This window comes from Vanellus vanellus, assembly GCF_965231255.1.
Source record: "Vanellus vanellus genome assembly, chromosome: Z".
Taxonomy (NCBI): Eukaryota; Metazoa; Chordata; class Aves; order Charadriiformes; family Charadriidae; genus Vanellus; species Vanellus vanellus.
The window spans coordinates 57346311-57368292 of record NC_138908.1 but is presented as its reverse complement, the minus strand read 5'-3'; the positions used below and the strand labels follow the sequence as shown (position 1 = coordinate 57368292).

Below are 21982 nucleotides of genomic sequence, written 5' to 3'. Positions count from 1 at the left end.
TCATATGATAAGATGATATTACACAGGACAGCAAAATGATAATCCTGATCCCTTTCCCAGAGGTGATAAACAGCATTGCGGGGAGTACATAGGGCACATAAGGATTTACATAATACAGCCATGCAAAAAAACAAAGGAGAATTGTGACCAGCAACTATTTGACTAATGTAATAAATGTGTATAACAAATTTGTTTTAGCATGCTTTGGTCAGATCTGTCATTATCTCAACCCTTCATGCCCCATGTTGGGCACCAAAAAGGACTGTCATGGTTTAGCCCCAGATGGCAACAAAGAACCATGCAGTCTTCCGCACACTTCCTCCCCTGCAGCAGCAGGATGGGAGGAGAATCAGAAGAAAAAGGCAAAACTCATGGGTTGAGATGAAGGCGGTTTAATAGAACAGCAATGGAAAGAGGAAAACAATGGCAATACTACTGATAAAGGAATACACAAAACACGATCAGTGAACCACCACTCACCAACCAGAACCTGAAGCCCAGCCCACTCCCAAGCAGTGATTCACGTCCTTCTTGCCCCCCACCAGCTCCCTCAGCTATATACTGGGCATGGCTCAGGTGATATCAAACACTCCCTTTGCTAGTTCGGGTCATCCAACCCCCACCCAGGCTGTGTCCAGTCGCAGTTCCTGGTGAAAATTAACCCTATCCATCCCTGCCAGAACTGAGATGTGCACAGACTAGCGGATTGACTTTCCTTCCTGTTAGTGCTGGTTCTCTAGAGTGTGTAGGTCAGAAAATAGAATCATAGAATCATAGTATCATAGAATTGTCTAGGTTGGAAGAGACCCTTGGGATCATCGAGTCCAACCATCTACACTACTCTACAAAGCTCTCCCCTACACCATATCCCCCAACACCACATCTAAACGTCTCTTAAACACATCCAGGGATGGTGACTCAACCACCTCCCTGGGCAGTCTATTCCAATGCCCGACCACCCTTTCTGTGAAAAAGTCTTTTCTAATGTTCAGTCTAAATCTACCCTGTTGGAGCTTGAAGCCATTCCCTCTTGTTCTGTCATTAATTACCTGTGAGAAGAGACCAGCACCAACCTCTCTACAGTGTCCTTTCAAATAGTTGTAGAGAGTGATGAGGTCTCCCCTCAGCCTCCTCCTCCTCAAACTAAACAGTTCCAGCTCCTTCAACCGCTCTTCATATGAGTTGTTTGCTAGGCCCTTCACCAGCTTCGTTGCCCTCCTCTGCACTTGCCCCAGCACCTCGATATCTCTCTTGTATTGAGGTGCCCAAAACTGGACACAATACTCGAGGTGTGGCCTCACCAGTGCTGAGTACAGGGGCACAATCACCTCCCTACTTCTGCTGGCCACGCTATTTCTAATACAGGCCAGGATGCCGTTGGCTTTCTTGGCCACCTGGGCACACTGCCGGCTCACATTCAGCTGCTTGTCAATTAGAACCCCCAGGTCTCTTTCTGCCAGGCAGCTTTCCAGCCACACTTCCCCAGGCCTGTAACGCTGCATGGGGTTATTGTGGCCCAAGTGCAGAACCTGGCACTTGCCCTTATAGAATCACAGAATCATAGAATCAGTGAGGTTGGAAGGGACCTTTAAGATCATCAAGTACAACCATTAACCTACCCTGATAAAAACACCACCACTCCTAAACCATGTCCCTAAGCACCTCATCTACCCTTTTCTTAAACACCTCCATGGATGGTGAATCCACCACCTCTCTGGGCAGCTTATTCCAATGTTTAATAACCCTTTCAGTGAAAAAATGCTTCCTAATATCCAATCTAAACCTGCCCTGACATAACTTGAACCCATTTCCTCTTGTCCTATCACTTGTCGCCAGGGAGAAGATGTCAGCTCCCATCTCTCTAAAACCTCCTTTCAGGTAGTTGTAGAGGGTGAAACTTGTTGAAACTCATACCATTAATGTTGGCCCAATGATCCAATCTATCTAAGTCTCTCTGGACTGTAGTACTGGACAATGACACTGTGACAGTGCAGTATTTGATACCAAGAGACCTACCACAAAGCAGGCAGCACGAAGCAGTCAGAGTAACAGTCAAGTAACATTGCTGGAGCTAAAATCCAGGGAAAGGAGCCAGCAGCTCAGATGTTTGTTCCCAAGATAACAAAAAACTGTGCAATGAAAAAGTTCATTTCACATGTGAAGGCAATGGGGCACAAATGAGGAAAGTACCTTCTTTCTGCTACTTGCTGATACTGGTGAGTGACTGCAGAGCAGAAGATGGGATACAAATCTATCCAGGTTCTGTTCTGCTGAGTAGGAAAGGAGTTCACGTTTTCTGTTGAGTCTCTGCTGCTTGCTGAGGAGGAAAGATGGGAGTCTCAGAAAATCTTCCAAAAACTCAGGGTGCTAATTCTAGGCCTGTCCCTGGCTTTGGCAGAATTTAGAAATAAAGGCTAGCTTTTTTCCTGACTATCAGCAAAGGTTAAAAAAAAAATAACAAAACAAAACAAAAAAAACCAAACAAACAAAAAAAAAAAAGGATAGCAATAATGACTCAGAAATCCAGATTTTTTTTCTGTATGGTTTAAACACCCAGCAAAGTAAGCAACTGGCCAAATAAGAATAGCGGGAGCCATGAGCCATGTCCTCTAGGTCGCTGGGATTTGTTAGACAGCTCTCTGTAGCACATTTAGCATTCTGTGAATGGTCAAACTTACACCTTTATGATCATTTGAGGTACTTGGCTCTAGCTATATCACAATCTTCACATTGCTTAAAGCCTTATATGAGGAGCTCTGTCAGGTTTTAAATGAGGCAATAGCAGCAAACAGAGCTGGAAGAGCTGTTGTATATACTGCTGTGGATTATTCCCATCTCTTTGGGCATTGTTCAAGGAGTTCATAGTCAAACCTGAACCAGACTACACCCACAGTAAAAAAAAAAAACAAACAACCCCAAACCAGCTGGAACAATAAACTCTTGCAATAAACAGTGCTAATATGGGAATGTGCTGATGTATCATTTTATATGCACAAACTCAAAGTAGCTGTTCAGAAGACACCTCACACATCATAATATATTGCCCAGAAACTGGACATTTCCTGTGGGTTATGACTACCTCAGTGGGACTGCAGTTTTTGTAAACAGCAAGTTACTAAGATGCTCAATACTCAATAAATAGCTCAATAACTAATTGCTCTGTGAATGACGTGGGTGAAAAAAAATAAAGGGCTTATTTCTTGCAAAAAGGGTATGTTTCTAAACAGTTGTGATGGTAAGAACAATGTTTTGCTTTGAACTGCTGTGCTCACATCTATGCTGCTATCTACACAAAGCTCTACTCCCGGAGGAGCTTTCAGCAGAGACTGTGTCCTTTTGGTCTGCTATTTAGATCAATATGCCAACTCAGTAATTATTTTACATTTTGAGCTGTCTGCTCCCAAATGTGTTTGCTTTCCCCATGTAACTAGTCAGACACCTCATTTTATGTAAAAGGTTTGCTTCTGGTCTTAAAAAAGTGTGTTTGGACACAGAGTGATATGAGCAGAAGCAGATTGCATCCTCTAGACCTGTTGCGATCAAGTGACACATAATTGTCACCTTTGGCTACATTGCAAAGAAACCATTATAAAATATGGCCTACCCACACAGAAAACCTTAGAGGTCTTTGAAAACTTAATTTGCTTTAAAGCAAATAAAACCTTTGCATGCTCTGGTGTATATACAGAATCAAGTACTTCCTTACTCTAAAATATAGATTGAATTTCAGTCCATGCCATGTACTTGTGTCATAGCTGACCTGCTAAAGCTGTCACAGACTATGACAAGGCCTATTAAGAAACTAGATGAAAACACCAATTTAACCATTTATCTGGGTTATGCACAGACATACCTTGAGTCATACCTCTGAAAAATGCCTGTTTATGTCAGATAAAGACTGATTTTCTATCTGTAATTCTGTCTCAGCATGAACCATTTCATCTTGAATGCTAATTTCCACTTAAACTATTATTTATAATAATATATATAAACTAACATTTATAATACTTTTACCAACAGGTTTTGTTTAGCCTGGCGAGTTGAACTCCAGATCCTTCTGTTCAAGACTTAAGGTCACAAATTTAAGATTTTAACATCTTCTTTGTTTCACTCGGGATATCAGAAAGCCTTCTCACTATATATGCAAGCTGTCTGCTTGGACAGACCAGTAGAATAAACACCATATTTGCCTCTCCCGATATTTCTTTTTGAAAGTTTTCTAGCAAAAAAAGTGCATAGAGGCTAATTTTCAATTTCATTAAGAACAGAATTTTCACATTTTCCCCTTTTTTTAGTGATTCGGTGTACCACTTAGTCTTTACTTTACTATGGAATCTTAACTCCCAAAGCCCTGGATCCTTCTCAAAAATAAAGGAATACTTCCCCTCAAACTCATCCTGTATTCTTCTAGGGAATCCTGATCTAAACTAGGAGTCTCCAAATCCAAAACTATTTGTGAGGTGGAATTGCTGAAAGCTAAGCTGTAGAAGTTCAGCTAGCCTGTTCGAAATAAAACTATAGCAGAACTTTACACAGTTACTTTCTCCACTCGGAGTGACAAAAAGCAGTCACTACAACAATGGTGTGGAAGACGACAACTCCAGTCTTGCTAAATACTGTTGTTACAATGATGGAAGAGATGGTGCTTTTCAACTGGAAGGTAACAGCATTACTAGTAAGCGCCCATTCCGCCCAGTCTCTACTGAATAAAACTGATGTGGTTTAAAAAAATAAAAAGGATGGATAAGGCCTAATTGCTGCAATAACAATAATATATTGGGAAAAGGGATAAAGAAGTGATGCAGTAACTTCACTAAGCAGTAGTTCAATCAAAGAACAATTTTCAAAAGACAATTTGAAGAACAAAACACCATCAGCCAAATGCAACAACTGTGCAGTTTGAGCTATGAAGTATATTCTGAGTCAACTACAGCTACAAAGCTAAGTGAAGTTACCATGAGCATCATGAAGGTCAGAAATAACCAAAACTTCAAGTCACCAACAACATAACTAGAAATACAAATTGTTACAGCTGAGACAAGTAGACAGGGAGGTGAAAAGCTTAGAAACTACAAAGATTAAATTAGCTATTTATAAATACAGTAACAATTAGCAACTTAGAAATAGATCTGAAGTAGTGTAGACCAGCATACCATAAGAACACGCAAGATGATGTCTGAGCATCTGTAGAATAAGTTACTTGAAGCCCATCCAACATTCTCACTTAGCAGTGATAGGACAAAAATGAGGAAGTAAGGTAAACAAGAATAATTAAAGTGTTAATACTTCACCCGCTAACAAGCCCATCTGCAAATGTGAAGAAATATTTAAGCTGCAAGTGTTGTATTGTAGTACAGTTTCTAGAAAAACGATACTGCACAAAACAATTCTGCAATCATAAGGAAATGGAAAAAGTGTGTCCAAAGTAATTGGCAAGCTGAGTCAGTGCTGAGTAGAGTTTCAACTGGCACAATATCCTTTCTGTACAGCTTTGTACCATCAATCTCATTTCAAGAACATTGCTGGATGTTCTTTCTGTCAACAGAGAAAGAACAATTTGGTAACGCTTAGTATAATTACACTTCAATGAAACATTGGAGTTCTTCCTAAAGTGTTACAAAGATGTAATACATTTGTAATGTAAGTGTAAAGGCTTGACATTAAAATGAAAAGACTTAGTAAAAAATATAGATTAAAAGTAACTGCAGCAAAACAAAGTCATTCAAATTACACTTGTGGATTTTATTTTATTTATTTATTTTTTAAAGAAAACCAGCATTATTGACTGGTACATAGAGACAAAGTAAAATACAGCGAAAGTTTTCTTCCTCCATACAGTATTCAATCAAGTAGCACAGCAACAAACATTGATTTCATGCATAAGTGCAGAGAGGATTTTAAACTCTGCATATAGTACTAATTTCAGCTTTTGTACATCCCCATTTGCAACACATTCCTGCCAAACCCAGAGATTCCCGTTTTCTTCTAGGATACCTGGCCCAAAGATAACTGTTTGATCCCATGGGGTTTACAATTCCTGTTCCTCCCCTGTCGTTCTGAACAGCTTCCTCTACCTGGCGAACAAGTTCTTTGAAGTCATCCACCACAGGTACATATTCATTATAGTCATTTAAACTATACAAATCCTTAAGCGTCTCCCATCCAAGAAATGGGCTGCTTCTCTGCAACTGCTCCACTTCAGGACCCAAAATTGATTGCAGCTTGAAGTTTCCCAGTAGTTTGTTACTTGCTGTTCGCACAGAATCTGTTTAAAGAGAAGACTTTTTAAGTTCAGACTGTAGAAGTATCAAAAGGAACATGCAGCTCTAAGAAGTAGCAATAAAAACCATTCACTTAGTAATAAGCAAAGCACCGTTATCTAGGAGAACTGTCAATGCTGCAGGGTCTCCAGCCCATGATATACCTATAGCTTACTTTTAGGGCAGTCTTTATGTTTTACAGCCTACACTGCCTGATAGACATAGAGAGTACACAGCTACATGGAGAGTACAGGGCTACAACCATGACTGAGGTATAGATATCCTATCACAACTGCAGTGTGTTACTGATATAGAAGTCTCAATATTTCTACAAAAAAAAAATTTGGTATAAAGACATATACCCAGAAACCACACAGAGCTATGTCATGTGACTCATCAATTAGATTAGACCACTCCTCTCCCATGCATAATCACACAAACTAGCATGAGATGAAGAACAATTGTAGGGAGTGCTAAAAAAGCAAATATCATATGTAAACTGCTTTTTATAGATTGTATTTTTCTACAGCTATTTTCAGGTGATGCTTTGCATTTATTAGTTCTTTCATTTCTCAAGGCATAGCAAAGGCTTGCAGGGTTTACTTAGAAACACTTTGTCTCACTGACTGAAGTGTTAACAAAAATCCAGCTCTACTTCCTTTCACCTCACACTGCTTCTCTTGGTTTTACTTCTGTAAGGGAAGTGGCACCACTTACTTCAGCTAATGCAAAGAAAAACAGCTCCTTCAATTCTTAAGTTACAAAAAATACCAAATAAGTGTTTGCCTTGGGGTCTTAATGATCTTAATATGGTTTTTTGTTGTTGTTGTTTCAGAAAGCTGACAGGATGTGAGAACATCCAGTGAATGTTATAGTTACTTTAATATGGCTAATTAATATATAGAAGCTAATTCTCAGATAGAACGGTTGCCTGAATATGTACAAAAATAAAAGTGGTTGTAGCTGCTTTACTAATTAGGCAGTAACCACTATTTAGTAGTCTTCTGGGGCAGGGAAGACTTAGTTAAGCATGCAGCACAGTCAGGGCTCCTTAGTGAGTGATGCTCTCAGAAGCTACTGTTAATAAAAAGGAAAACAAAGTTTGCTGGGAAAGAACACAATCCCAGCAGAGGCTGTACATATGTCATTTGTTATATTACAAAGGTAACCTTTATTTACTACTCAACCTGTTGAAAAAAAAAAAAAAAAACAAACACACACAAGCAAAAACTCAAGAAATCCAAAATACTGGCTTCATTAACTGCCTGAGGTCCAAAGTTATTTCCTTGACAGCATGTTTAAGCAAGATAAAAAAAGGAGCTCTTCTATTCCACATTTTAGCCATAACTCCAACTTTTGTCCTTGTTAAAAATGTTATTTCCACTATTCAAAATATCAACATAAAAGACAGTCATCAATTAAAGTTACTCTGTTACATTACCATAGTTTGAGAACACAGCCCAAACCCCATCTGCTTACACTTTCTTAATATATTTGACTTGGAACAGGCGACAGTAAAATTCTGTGAGGAATATTTTACCCATTAACTGTTTCACCAAAGATCCCTAAAGCAGTTCTTGTTGTTTTTCAGATTGTAACCTGAAGCACCAGAGTCCCATCCCTCCTCCAATGTGCCAACTCTTTTGTACAGAGTAGCACAAGTGAGTGATAAAAAAAAAAAAAAAAAAACACACCAACGAAAAGATTCCACCTCCAATAACGCCCCCAGCACACCCCAGAAAGACGAGGAGCACCGCTTTAAAGCTCCTGGCAGAGAGGGAAAATCGAGCCAGGTCTCCCCAGCCCGAAGAGTCACTGAGCTTTAGGAAGGGAGTGAAGCCGTAGCGAGAGGCACTCCCTACCGCTTCCAAGGGTGCATCACACCTCCCTGCGTCGCTACGAAGGAAAAAAAAAAAAAAAAAAAAAAAAGCGTGGTTTATTCTACGTGGCTTTTTTTTTTAATATAAAGAGTTCAGTGAGCCTCGGCCGCCGGCAGGGCTGCTCAGCCCCGTGCAGGGCAATGCCTCCGAAGAGACCAAAAACTTTGCAGGTTACGCCGGCTAAGAACGCCCCAGCGACTGCCGTCGAAACGTGTGGATTGTCCTTTCAGCAGTCACGCCAAACTCCCACCAGCACCGGGAACGAGGGAGAACGAGGGTGACGGGGACGCTCCCGCCGCGCCTCAGGGCGGGAGGAGCCAGCAGCGCCGCGGGGCGCTCACCCTTCCCCGCTCCCGCCCGTTTCCCCCGCAGTTTCTCCTCACAGGACCTCTCCCGAGCGAGGAGAGGACTCTCTCTCCCCTCGGCAGTCCCTCTCCGCCCCTGGGTCTGGGTGAGCCCCTAACAGGGCTGTCCCCTCCGGCGCGGCCGCCAGCCTCGCCCCCCGCCCCGCCCGCTCCTCCGACACTCACCGGCCGCGGGCGCCGGCTCCATCGACAGCAGGGAGAGGCGCTTCCAGCGGGACCCGCCGCAGGTGAAGATGACGGCGCGGATGAACTCCCGGCCGCACAGCTTCACCCCGTACCCGTCCCCCTCTCCCGCGGGGAGTATGACAGCGGCGGCCGCCGCCGCGCCCCGGGCGCTGGGCTGCCCCGGCGGCGCCGCCGCGCAGATCAGCGCCGCCGCGGCGCAGAGGAGTCGCAGCTTGGCCCCCATGGCGCCCGCCGCCCGCCCCGTCCTCCTCGGCTCCGTCCTCCCCGTCCCGCTCCCGCGCTCCACAGGCGGACCCGCCAACCGCCCGCGCTCAGCGGACCTCGAGCTCAACCGCCGCCCCGCGTGCCGCGCGCGCTGCTGCCGCCTGCCCGCCTTTTATGCGCTGAGGGCGGCGCTGAGTCACCGCCCCGGCCCCGGCCCCGACCCCGGCCCCGGCCCCGGCCCCAGCCCCGCCGCTGCTGCCTCCGGCGACGGCTCCCTCGCCGGGCGGTGCCTATACCTGAAGCCGGCGTCCGGGCGCCCTCGGGTAGGACTCCCTCCTCGGTCTGCCCCTTGCTGGCGGCCGCGGCTCCTCACGCCCCGGTGAAGACGCACCCCGCCGGCGGCCCCCTTCCGCCTTCGGCCTCCCTCCGCCGGCCCGCGAGCGTGCTCCATCCCCTCCGCCGGGCGCTCCATCTCGGCTTTATCCCGTTCGTGGTCAAGTACCAGCTGCCGATGCCCCTTCGAATGACTCTTAAAACGTGAAAAACTTTCGCTCGTCTGTTTTTCTCCTTGCGGGTCTAGAATCTACATAACTACTCTTACATCCTGAAAACACTGGCGGAAGCAAAAAGGCAGAAGCAAGTAAAGTAAAATAAACACACTTCCGCAGAACTACTTAAGCCGTGGACTTTTGAGGTGGGATTTAAAAGCCTGAATTCCTCTCGAGTTCAAGTTTGTCATTCTGGACACCCATGTTCAGTGGTGGCCATAGGCACTCAAGTGTCAGAGATGCTTCGTCTCCGACATGTGTGTGTCCTGGGGATCCCAGAATGAATCACAGAATCACAGAACGGTCAGGGTTAGAAGGGACCTCTGAAGATCATCTGGTCCAACCCCTCTGCCAGAGCAGGGTCACCTACAGCAGGTTGCACAGGACAGGCGTGTTTTGAATGTCTCCAGTGCAGGAGACTCCACAGCTCTCTGGGCAGCCTGTGCCAGTGCTCCAGTGGAGCTCCACACCAGTGTGTTTCACCAGCAGCCCTCAGCAGGCATTCTTCGGACTCACCAAGCAGAACTATGCACCCTGTGAAAATAAACTTTGCTTTGGGTTTTGTTTTTTTTTTGAGCACCATAGGACAAGAAGTGCCTGCTGTCCCCTTTTGCAAACACTCATACTGTGGGAAAGCAGGAAAGTTCATATCTCTAAAAATACAATGAAACTGTTGTCTAGAGATCCTTTTGCATGAGGGCTGTGCTTTCTATCCCTTGAGTACTGTCAATGTACAGAGAAAAGCCCTCAAAACTCAATCTAGAAGGAAAGAATGAAGAAGACGTGTCCACAGCCTAGTGTACAAAGGTGAATGATTCACCTGTGCTGGCAGAGGAGACACAGACTCCAACCATGCATTCAAGGAGGACTTGGAGTGTTTTACGCTGAGCTGGATCTAGAAAGAGGCCATGGAGGGCTAGAATAGTGAGCAGCCTGCAAAGCTGTCTATACTTGGACTTTCTTTTTGGTCCAGTCTTAAATGTTTTAGACAGTGGTACCACACTTAAACAGTAGACACTGACTATCATCCAAGCTGTTACTAAGATGCAATCTGCAGAAGTGGAGGCTGCCAATCCAGAATTCCTGAAGAACAAAACCTTGATTTGTTTCTCATTCAGTTAAAGCCCTAACTGCTATTCTGTTACCAACAAGTTGTGCTGCAATAATCACAATTTGCATTTTTAAAGAGCAGCATCTTGATCTTGTTGGTGTCGTGAACTTTTTCTGAAAATGCCCATCACATCAGGTGAGCTTAGTCACGAACTCTAAGTAGTTTTCTAGGCAAGGGAATTGTTTTCAGTGACCGGAGAGCTGTAGTCATGTGCAAGAGCACTACCAAGACAATAAGGAAGGTGCCCCCCGAGTCAGGCAGTGACTGACCTGGTGGATTAATTAGCTTGTAAACTAATATAATTTATTTTATACTCTACTTTGATGCCCATGCCCAATGCTGGATTCAGTTTTTAAAAGCAGCAAAATGTGGGATATGTCTTTCTCAGAGTTTTTCACCAGGGAGTTTCGAGAGAGGTCCCTAAATAGCAGACCGATTTGTCAATCTTCACAATTTGTGTCTCTCCACAATTGTGTCACAATTTGTGACTCTCCACATGATTTAGTTTCAAATGTAACTGGACCATCAGTTACTGTGGCACCACATCTAACTCTCCCTAAGCAAAGGAGGGCATTATGATGGAAACCTTTAGGGTTTTTTGCAAGAACCTCATTTTTGCAGCTGCCTGAATCATGTAACCTCTGACTACAGCTGCTAAAAGCAAGCACTCAAGAGGCGGGAAACAAATAATTCAAAACAGTTTTTCTGACCTCACCTGCTCCTTCATCAGGGCTACTGAATGTGAGAGACAATACTTTCTGTGCTTTCCGTCATGCTTGTTGGTAGGTGATAGAGCACAAGTTGTCAAAGAAGCCTTGGAGGATATGTCTTTTCAAGACATTCATAATTCCTCAGGGGAGCCCACACTGCAGCACTCTTCATCACTCTTCTTGTTGAAAAGCATAGGCTATGAATGCTGTCTTGTGAGGATTAAAGACTGCAAGAACAGGCAGTGAGTTAACGAGTTTTATTAAGGATCATATCTGAATGAGCTGGCAGTAGTTTGACACTGCTTAATGTTACTATGCTTAATGTAGTTTCACTAGTAGGGTGTACGCTGAGTATTTTTCCTCCAGCCATAATTTAGTAACATTGGCTTTGCATCTAGGGCTTTTGACTAAATCTGCTGTGATTTGAATAGTAGGTTATAAAGAAACTTACTATATGTTAGTCATTTAACATACAGGATTTTATACAGAAAAGCCTAACTGGCAATCTCTCACTAACTTGCCATGAATTTAAATCAAGTCAGACTCGAGGTTTGTTTATCTGTTCATCATAGCTAGAAAAACTACTTCTGTTCAAAACAACTTAAATACAACCAATCTGAAGTAACTATCCACCTTGCCCCTCACTACAAGAAAGACTTTGGAGTGTGTTTGGAGAACAGCAACGAAGCTGGTGAGGGGTCTAGAGCACAAGTCCTATGAGGAGCGGCTGAAGGAACTGGGGTTGTTTAGCCTGGAAAAAATGGAGGCTGAGGGGAGACCTTATCGCTCTCTACAACTACCAGAAAGCAGGGTGTAGCGAGGTGGGGGTCAGTCTCTTCTCCCAAGTAACAAGCAATAGGACAAGAGGAAACAGCCTCAAGATGTGCCAGGGGAGGTTTAGATTGGATATTAGGAAAAATGTCTTCACCAAAAGGATTATCAAGCATAGGAACAGGCTGCCCAGGGAAGTGGTGGAGTCACCATCCCTGGTGGTATTTAAAAGATGTGTAGATGTGGCACTTAGGGACATGGTTTAGTAGTGGTTTTGGCAGTGTTAGGTTAATGGTTGGACTCCATGATCTTGGAGGTCCCTTCCAACGTAGATGATTCTATGATTCTATTCTATGGTTCTTACTGTTTGTATTATAAAGAAGAAGAGACAACAGAGCAAAGAAATGAAATCCTGTTTGTGATCTGTAGGATCTTGCAAGGTAGGTACATCCAGTGTACTTTCTCAGTGCCAAGTATTTTGCATTTTTTATTTTCCTAAAATAAGGTAAAGATGATTGTACCATTTCCATTCCTTGCACTAAATTTTGGATCTGTTGGCGAATAGCAATCAAAGTTTATAGAGGGCAGAGGATGTTTCATGAGAACAGGCAGCTAAATAAAGGTACGCTTTAACAATAACTTGATAGCCCTGAACACCTTGAATGAAAGGCTTATTCACTTGTTAAATGTCAGACAATCTACACAGAAAGATCAGAAGTAGGACAGAAATGCACAGACTTCACTAGTCTTTTTTCAGAGACTTCATTTCAAATTCATGCAATTCACGGCTGCAAGAACTACTTAGTTTTTCAAAGTTGCCCAAACACAAATTTAAAATATTCCTAAAGTTTCCTTAGTACTAGACAGGGTTCTGCAATAAATGTAAAATACCACTGCATGCATATGATTGGTGACCAAGTACCAGTGGTATCCAGCTGTCATATGAAGGGCTTCATCAGAAGATGATTGTAGGTTTTAGAAACCTTTAAGAAAGCTAACAGTTAAAAAATGAAGAAATCCAAGAATTTTTATATAATTAATTCCAAGACTGACCAACCAACTAAATAATAATGCAGAAACTGTCACATTTGGATATGTCCACATAAGTGCCTCCCTCTTCCAATTTTAAAAGCAGTGATACACAGTCATGAAATAACTTCAAAATATTTTGGAAGGGGCTGTAAGAATTAACTTTCCCTATCATAAGAAAGGTTCAGAAAAGTTAAATCATTCATCCGAGGAATAAAGGAATAGGCCTAAACTAGACCCCCCAAAGTAACTTTGCTTGTTTCTCAATAATACTTGTGTATCCTATCAAAACCAGATTAACAAGAGAAGCGTGGGGCAGACAGTTGTGGCTCACAAGTTGTGTGCACTTTCTTGGATTCTAAATGAGACATATCCATAATGAGAACACAAAGACTTTAATTTTGACATCCTAATCATGAATTACTTCTCACTGTCCCAGCAGAATCCTGCTTTGAGTGACACTGATTCAGGATACATGGCTATCAGGCATTGCGACCAGAAAACCCAACAGGATTAAGGCGGTAAGAGTAGTGCCCTCAGGTCAGAACAAGCTCCCCCTGCAGTTATTCTCCTCCTCTTCCCCAGTGATTCATGAAAACAAAGACAGTTGCTGTGATACATTACAGTAAGTCTTACAGCTGAAGCCAGCTGAGCACCAATAACAGAAGAGAGCAGGATGTTTCAGGTGTTTTATTTATTTATTTCTATGAGTACAACTGGTATGATGATTACAGGCAACTTTGGCTGTAAACATGTATTTCCCCGAAGCAGACCCTGTCAAAGGTAAGTTTTCCTGATTTCTTTCATTGTTCTCTGAAGGAAATCATACAGTTCAACCACTCTGCAGCCAGATATCTATGTGACAGATATGACTGGGCTTGGCACATGCAAGCATTTTGATTAACACACTGGCAGTAGAATAAATACTCTATAACAAAGAATGATCATCTTCAAAACAAAACCAAATACTTATCAAGAAAAAAGCAAAGCTAACAGTAAAAAATAAAGGCAGTAAAGGTGACTAACCCTTAAGTTCCTGATGATCTTTGGCACATTCTATATAGCCCATTTAAATCCATTTCTGTGTTTGGCACTTGACTGTCCTGCTTGGAGCCTGTTACTTTTCCCTTATAAATTCGGTAACTTTCACCGATACTCACTGTGTTACACTGATATTAAATTTGCCCCATTGGCGTCACTTTTTAGTGTGGAGTCTTTAGTGTGGATTAACTCTATTGATCTAAGTTTAACCTCTGGGAGAAAAAAATTACAAATTTAGCTAGGATGGAGCAATAAATAGCTATCCTATTATCTCCTAAAACTGCTGTCTAGGTCATTATTTTGCTTAGCCTGCTTGCTTCCTTTAACACCGCCTTTTGATCCAACACCATAGCCAGCAATCTATCACAAACACACAGTTATTAATTCCTAATTCACAGTGGATAGGATTAGAGGTATTTCCGAATTTTCTAGGATTTGTAAGTACAACTGCTCTAAGGACTATTAAAAGTGCTCACTTGTAAAAATGTCTTTCATAGGATTAAAGGGTGCGTTAAAATGCACAGGTGGAGACACACAAATACCAAAACAAGATGGTTTAATTGGTTTCTTTTTTGGAAGAAAGAGTATCAATAGATGACAGAGATCAAAACATAAATGGCTATTACAACTTCTTCAAAATAAAAGCAAGGTGGACTTCAGAACTCGGAGGAAACGTAGCAGATGATCTGTTACTCAAAGCAAAACAAATAAGAAGGGATACAGATGTCCTAAGAGTAGTACATAATATAGCAGCAAGTGGTGAGGGATTATGTTACAGGACAGGCAGAAAACGTGAGGTGGTCTTGGGCTGCATTTTGTGTGCTCACAGAACACACGTAGCACCATAGGCTGAGTTGAGGCACACCTTCCAAGCCAATTAAAATCAACACCTTAAATCCTAAACAGTCAAAATGTAGACCAAGCTATTATAACCAAACAAGCTACTAGAACCCACTTTATCACGCTGCACATTAAAATGCATCACAGTTGAAATCTGTTACAGATTGTATGCACCGATAACACATGATGACAGAACCAATTACAGTAGTGACTGAATGCAGAAGTGAATGCACTTTCAGAAATCAATCTTACACAGCTATGGAAACTGTGCTATTAATTTCACATGTCTTACTGTAACAATATTCTAGTCAAGTTCAAAAACAGATTCGGGGCATTATCTCCAGCTGGAATTTAATTTTTAACTCAACAAATTATCAATACAGACTTAGGCTTAATTCATTATCGGAAGCTTTTTAAGCATTTGTTTTTTGTTCCACAATTAGATTAATGCTAGAAGAGTTTCCATCCAAAACACAAAATAATCTGGTTTTAAACAAGATTTCCAATACAGAAAGATGCATTTTTTTTCCAAGTGTAACATTGGAATACTAAAATATACTAAAATTGTATCCTCAGTATATACCATGCTAGACTAAAGGCATGCAAAAAATCCCTCAGTTTTTCAGTACTTGTAAGGCCCCTTGGATCTACCCATTACAAAAACATACATTAATAATTTTGCTTGCTGTTAGCCTAAGTTAATATTCATCTTAGTTGAAACTCTGATTTCATGTAAACAAATTATTCTGAGTTTCAGAATGTCAAACAAGCATGAAAAAGATTCAGGAAATAGCTACATAATTTGTTTTCTCTTTTTGAGAAATTATCTCTGCTCATACTTTAATACAGTTTTTCCTAAGAGTAAAACACACAGTTAGCAAGTGACGTGTTTACTTCTGAACCTACTTCTGATAAAAGCTGTTTATTGCAGAATTTGAAGCAGAGATGGTGAGTTTACTGCCTAAAGAACAGCAAATAGAAAGTGTCTTATTTTTCAAAGTTCCCTGTCTATTCCTGACTTCAAATTGAGCTCTGCATCCTTAAATATATTTGAAAATTATGATCATATTTATATAATTTTGTAACTACCAATTAACTTATTTTCGTTGATTATAGTGATTTTGGTCAGTACCAGACATTTTTACTGCAGGTAAAAGTTATTTTCAGACTCTAGACAGTGGAAATTCAATATTTAATTCTAAACAAGAAAAATATATTACAGCAACAATGGATGTTTTCAAGAGATACATACAATATAAAAATCATTGCTTTAGAAAGTACTGGTTTAAAAAATGAATTATATTTTGATTTTACAAAAGCTCATAATTTTCTCAAATGTTTAATGATTCATTTATGTCCAAACCCAGTATTACAGTCACATTTAAGGTATTAAGATTTAGTACCATCTTCCTATTTTTCTATGAAGAACTTGCTCTGAGATCTTCTGATTTTCTCCAGCGCTTCATAAGTGAGCGGTCCTTTTGGCAATTCTAGCAAAGTGCTCTGTGTGTCCAGTATGTTCTCTGCTTCACCTTAAAAAAAAAAAAATAAACCACACTAATTTCCTCACCCTTATTGCGAGAAAGCAAAGGAAGTAAAAAATAATAATAATAAAAAAAAGAAACTGATTAAGTTATTCTTGTTTAGGCCACAACAACAATGTATTTTACGAATGAGCTGATGCCAATGCAGCATTAAAGCTGTCTTTAAGGAATTTTGGACTGGTGGGATAACTGCACACCAAAGTGCTTGCCCTGAACTGAATATCTGCCTCAGGCTGCATTCGTTTGAAAGAAGTTCAGCCAAAACAATTGTGCTGTTGTTGTTGCTGTTTCTGTTAGCTCCTTTCTCCTAAAAACTACACTGAGTTATAGTAATGTCTTGTTTAGAGATTTATTACACACATGCTTTTAATTGGAGGCATGAGATACAGCAAGAACTTGGCATCACCATGTACTTTGTACTAACCCCATACTGTATTTGACCAATTAGAAATCTGAGAAGAGGGTGGATCAGACATACACATAAAAGTGTACATAAGCTTTAACAAGTACATTCCCTGTATGCAGTATCCTAGACGTACCATATTTGGGCACAATTTTCTTCTTGTCTCAGGCCTATGCTAAAAGATGTCAGGCTACAGGCAGAAAATGGGTAGCACAGGACTTGAAGAAGCATTGGTCAAAGCATGCTGCCCACAAAAAGATTTGCTAAGACAGTTACCTAAACATGCAGTCTTAACAGCATAGCAGGGAAAGGTTGCAGAATGCAGAATGCTCTGGGTAAGGCTGGAACAAAAACATCTAGGACAGAGAATCCAAAAAACAAAGATACAGATTGAGCATCATACATAAGTTGTGGTGGTCTGATTGTGATATAAGAAAGGATGAAGATTAGCCAAAGAATCTGTTTGTTTTGGCTGATCCCATTTGATACAATGCCAACAATCTTGTTTATCTATGCCTCAACTCCTAGCTTGATGATCGTTAAGGCAGGGATTTGAAGCTGTATGTATGTATATATGTATGTATGTGCAATAAACCTGACTGAGTATTATAATGCAGTCCAGATTGTGGTCAACCCTTAAAACAGGTCTCAATGCTGAAATCTCCAACTGCAATTTTGGTAGTATTACAGTGCTTGGGATCTCCACACATCAGTAATATCCAACAGGATGACACTGCTTACCACTCTCGGTAACTGATAATAACAAAATGTCCTTCAGTTGCATATAGCACCTGATTATGGAATAGCAAGAGATCTTGGGTGACAGAGAGGTGTTACAGATAGTCAAATCTCTATGCCTGTCACTCACACGCACTACAGCAACAGCAGATTGCCTAGTCACCCCCCTTCTCACATGGCTCAGGATACAAGCAGCGAGCTATGTACATCTTGGAGAAGGTAGCCAGAGTTTCATTGCTCAGTGGAGAAGTTCTGTGCAGGTAGAGGCTGGCCACATAAATTCTCCCCTCCTCTAACAATTTGTCTGAAAAACACCAGCAATATGTACCCAGACTAGGAGGAAAAGCAGAACAGCAAGGCCAAGAATACAGATAGCAGGTCCATGACTGATTCTTAGTGTCCTCAGCCATTCAGGAAAGATTGTGCACCTGAGGGCTGTTCTGTAACCCTGCCATCCCCAAAAGATTCAGTTCTACTACATGGATCTCGCACACTTACAGCTTTTCAGCAGCGCAAGCAGAACTAAAAACAGGTATTTCCCCGTATGTCCTCAGTTTTTGCTTTAATTAGCCTAAGCTATAAAGCAGGAAAAAAAAACCCAAAACTCTGACGGCTATGTGGGAGAATAAGCAAGTAATGAGAAAATGTTTGGACAAGTAGGCTAGAGACAGAAGAAAAAATCAACTGTAAGCAAGATCAGAGACAAAATGCCTGGCAAAAGAGAAACAGAGAAACCTTCCAGGGGTATAAACTATCGATTCCAAAGAGTGAAGGACAGCAGATGCAGGGCTATTTGGTCAAGGTGGTTCAGATATAGGGAAGATTGTGCAGCATGGAAATAATTGCAGATTAATTTAGGAGAGGGAATTAGCTAAGAGGCTGAAGATAGGCATACCTTGGAGGAAAGAGAACAGTTAAAGAGGGAACAATCTAGGGAACGGTGTATACATTCATTATTACACCAGAGAAATGTAGCATAGCATGCACCACAGAATACATGGGCAAGCAGAGAAGTGGCTGAGAAAGTAGTATGGGAGTGGCGACAGGGACCAGCTGAGTAATAAGAACAAGTATTGTGGCCGCAGGTCAATTGTGCCATAAAACCTTCTCTTCAACTACTTAATTTTAATCTTAAAATAAAAATGAACTCCTGAACCTGATTTCCACATAATTACAAACCTTCTTCTTATTTCCAGCCCAGAGTCATTCAGGCTAGTCCACTTCCTTTTATTCTAGTGCTGATATTAGTAATTAGTTTAATTTCCTTCTCTTACGTTCCTTTATCCTACTCTGTAAGTAGGATCTGTAGACCCAAATCTCTCATGTTTTTTTTACAAGGCTAAACAAACTAATCACTTTGTTTTCTCTTGCAAGGTAGCTTGGCATTCCCTGATAATTTTAACTCTTCAGTAATTCTAGGTTCCTTATACAGAAGTGTTCCAAATTATGTAAAATTTCCAAGGAAGGTATTACTGTTCTCCTGCATCAATACCTTCCTATCTATACTCTCTATTTGTACTAAGGTTGTGAAATATCCATCCCTGGAGATATTCAAAAGCCATCGAGACTTTTTTATGGGTAACTGGCTGCTTGACCACCAGGGAGGTTGGACCAGACAACCTCCAGAGGTCCCTTCCAACCTCAACCATGCTCTGATACTAGGAAACCTCACTTGATGTTTCTAGACTTTGCTTGACTCTCATAATTTCATCACACTAACAGATTATACTAATTCTGTGATCACCTAATACATTCAGGTTTTTCCCTTTTTCTGTCATTTCCAGCGGGTGAGCTCTGATGGTAGTCATCCCTATTAGTCTCTAGCATCTCGCTGACCTCCTTATCAAATTGAATCCTATTTTATTATCTCAGTTCTTCAGGTCACCAGTTCTTCTTGTACTACAGTTTATTTTTTCTCTGTTAATGACACCAATCAAGCTTGTCATCCACAGATTTGATTAGTATAACCTATTCATAAGTTCAATACAAAATAAAAGCAGATCCAGACCAAATCTTGAAAAATATTGCTAATAACCCTACTAAAACCTAGCCATCCTCTTTAAGCCCAAACCTTTGACATCTTCTCTTTACTCCAGTGCTTGCCTGTCTACTAATTTCCATGTCCTTCATGCTAACTTAATCTTCATGTGATACCACACTAAATGCTTTCATGAGTTTATAGTAAATCTACCACATGTCTTTTGGAAAAGAGAAATTATTTTTCCTGGAAAAGACAGACTTAGTTTGGCATATTTCATTTTATCTTATTGTTCACTTGGCTCCATAGCTTCTTTTCTCCAAAACCTTTTCACAAGTGTCACATACTGCTGAAGTTGCCCTAGTGGATCTTACGTTATGAAGATGACTTTTCCTATTTAGAAAGCAATAGGATACCACATTGTCCCTCTTCAACCTATAGAGGACCACATGGTCCTCAGGAAACACATTCCATACTCTTGCCATGGGGTTTGTATTATGATATGCTCACTCTTTCAAAATTCTGGAATGAACATGAGGTCATTTTTAAAAAAAAAAAATTAACAAAACCTAAATTCCAACTGTTCCTTCTGCATTGTATGTACTAATCTTTTCAACACTCTGATTTCCACTCAGTGTTTCTCCATGTGCTTAGCTGCCTCTTCATATTAAAATCCAGAGAAACGTATTTAGCAGGGTTTAGGAAATGTTCATAGATAGGCATTGCCACATCACCTGAATATATTTTCACCTGTATGCAGCAGGAAATATCTCACACTTTATCTAATTAATCTATCATTATTTTCAATTAAGTACACAGAGTTACGGAACCTAGCTCTTATATCTGGAAGCTAAGAGCAAGAGCTGAAACAAATTTATATTTTGTTTCAGTATGTTTGCGTCAGTAGCAGACAGGAAAATTGAGCTAGTTAACTAAGATGATTTGTGAAGGTGACAAACCATGGACCAATGCTGTCTTCACTTACAGTGAACACTTTCTTAGCATGTCTCCTTCACTAGGAATCAGAGCTAACATAAATGAACCTCTGTAAACCTCAACACCCGACACAATCAGTGACTGGCAACTATGAGGCAAGAAACCACTTTTTGGGACTTGCCTTTCTTTTTTCCATCTTAGCAGGGCACTGTGGCAAGATGATCAGCTGACAACTGTGGTTGGTCATGAAGGTATAAGGGCATGATTCCTGTCTGTATCCCTGTATCTGCTCTTATGATTCCTACCTCTTGCCAAAACAGCAGCATTAGAGTGGTATATGGAAGCAAATCACTACATCTGTCACTTCTCCAAAATATGCAATGCTTACTGCACCTGTATTTATAGCCTTCACATTTTTTGGAAACGAGAGGAGAAATTAACAAACAGTCTTAACTGGAGGGAAAAGCTGTAAAAGTAGGGTACTTTTGACTGGGGAAGTATCTGTAACAGAGAAGAAAAGAAATGAAAGAGTAAGAACTTTTTTTGTCCAGAAAAAAAGAGAAAATCTAGTGCAAGTTTTCTCCCAGCCATTCTAAAAAGAGGTTATCTGAAATATTAAGCCAGACAAACTTAAATAGACCTACCTTTTATCCTTTGCAACAGTGTGCCATAGCCCATGTCATATTGATAGGCAAATATAAAGCTTAAGGGAACTATTGGCAGTAAAATTCCTGGCTTCTTCTTTTTCATTGCTCTGTTTAAAAAAAAAAAAAAAAGAAACAATAAGATTATTTAGGACATTCAGCACAGTCTTCGTTTAGGTTGACCTTGACTGTCTAGGACTAGTGTATCCTTCCACACTCTCCAATCAAAGAACAAGTCTTAATTTCCTCAGAAGCATTCATCTTCTGGTTGCTTTCTAGCTCAACTGTCAACCCAAGTGTATTAAAAAAAATACTTCAAGTGAGTTTTGAATATATCTAACAAAAATGGGATAATCTAACATGTGTAGCATGCATGTGCACACGTATATCCATCCACACACATGCAACATGTAGCAATCAAGATAATTACTCTCAGCTCGAAATGCATCTGAGTCCACAGAGAACCCATAATGCATAAGGTGCATTTCATCTGTACTATGTACAGAAAACAACAAATATTTCCTACATTCCCTCTAATCATGTTATAGCACAAGAAAAACATGTTAACAAACAAAAGTCCTATAAGGCAATTTCTTCCCCATGGCATACAGCCTTATTAGCCAGGGTTTTTTCCCCTTGGGTGAGTCTCTTGATTCAAATTTTAAGTGAACAGATTTCAGAATATGTCCACTTGTTCACTGACACATTAAAAAACCCAGATGGTGGAGGAGTTGTTGCTCATTAATAGTTCATTAAATCACAACACAGAACAGAAAATAGCATGGCTTTTAAAC

The 21982-nt window shown here is 40.9% G+C and overlaps 2 protein-coding genes across 4 annotated transcripts in view; both read right to left on the bottom strand.

Annotated features, from left to right (window-relative positions):
- Positions 1-5897: 5897 nt before the first annotated feature.
- LOC309683343 (relaxin-3-like) lies at positions 5898-8914 on the bottom strand (the record flags this gene model as incomplete). Its single annotated transcript, XM_082497601.1, has 2 exons — positions 5898-6265; positions 8671-8914. The coding sequence occupies 2 exons, from the start codon at positions 8912-8914 to the stop codon at positions 5898-5900; spliced, it is 612 nt and encodes a 203-aa protein (XP_082353727.1).
- A 4841-nt stretch (positions 8915-13755) lies between these two features.
- The window catches only part of PLGRKT (plasminogen receptor with a C-terminal lysine), a 29308-nt gene continuing 21081 nt past the window's right edge, over positions 13756-21982 (bottom strand). For all 3 annotated transcript variants that reach the window (XM_082497877.1, XM_082497878.1, XM_082497879.1), the window contains 2 exons: positions 21189-21298; positions 13756-16477 (listed from right to left, as the gene is read on the bottom strand). In XM_082497877.1, coding sequence (XP_082354003.1) covers positions 16356-16477; positions 21189-21298 — 232 coding nt within the window. In that variant the 3' untranslated portion in view covers positions 13756-16355. The remainder of the gene's footprint in view (positions 16478-21188; positions 21299-21982) is intronic.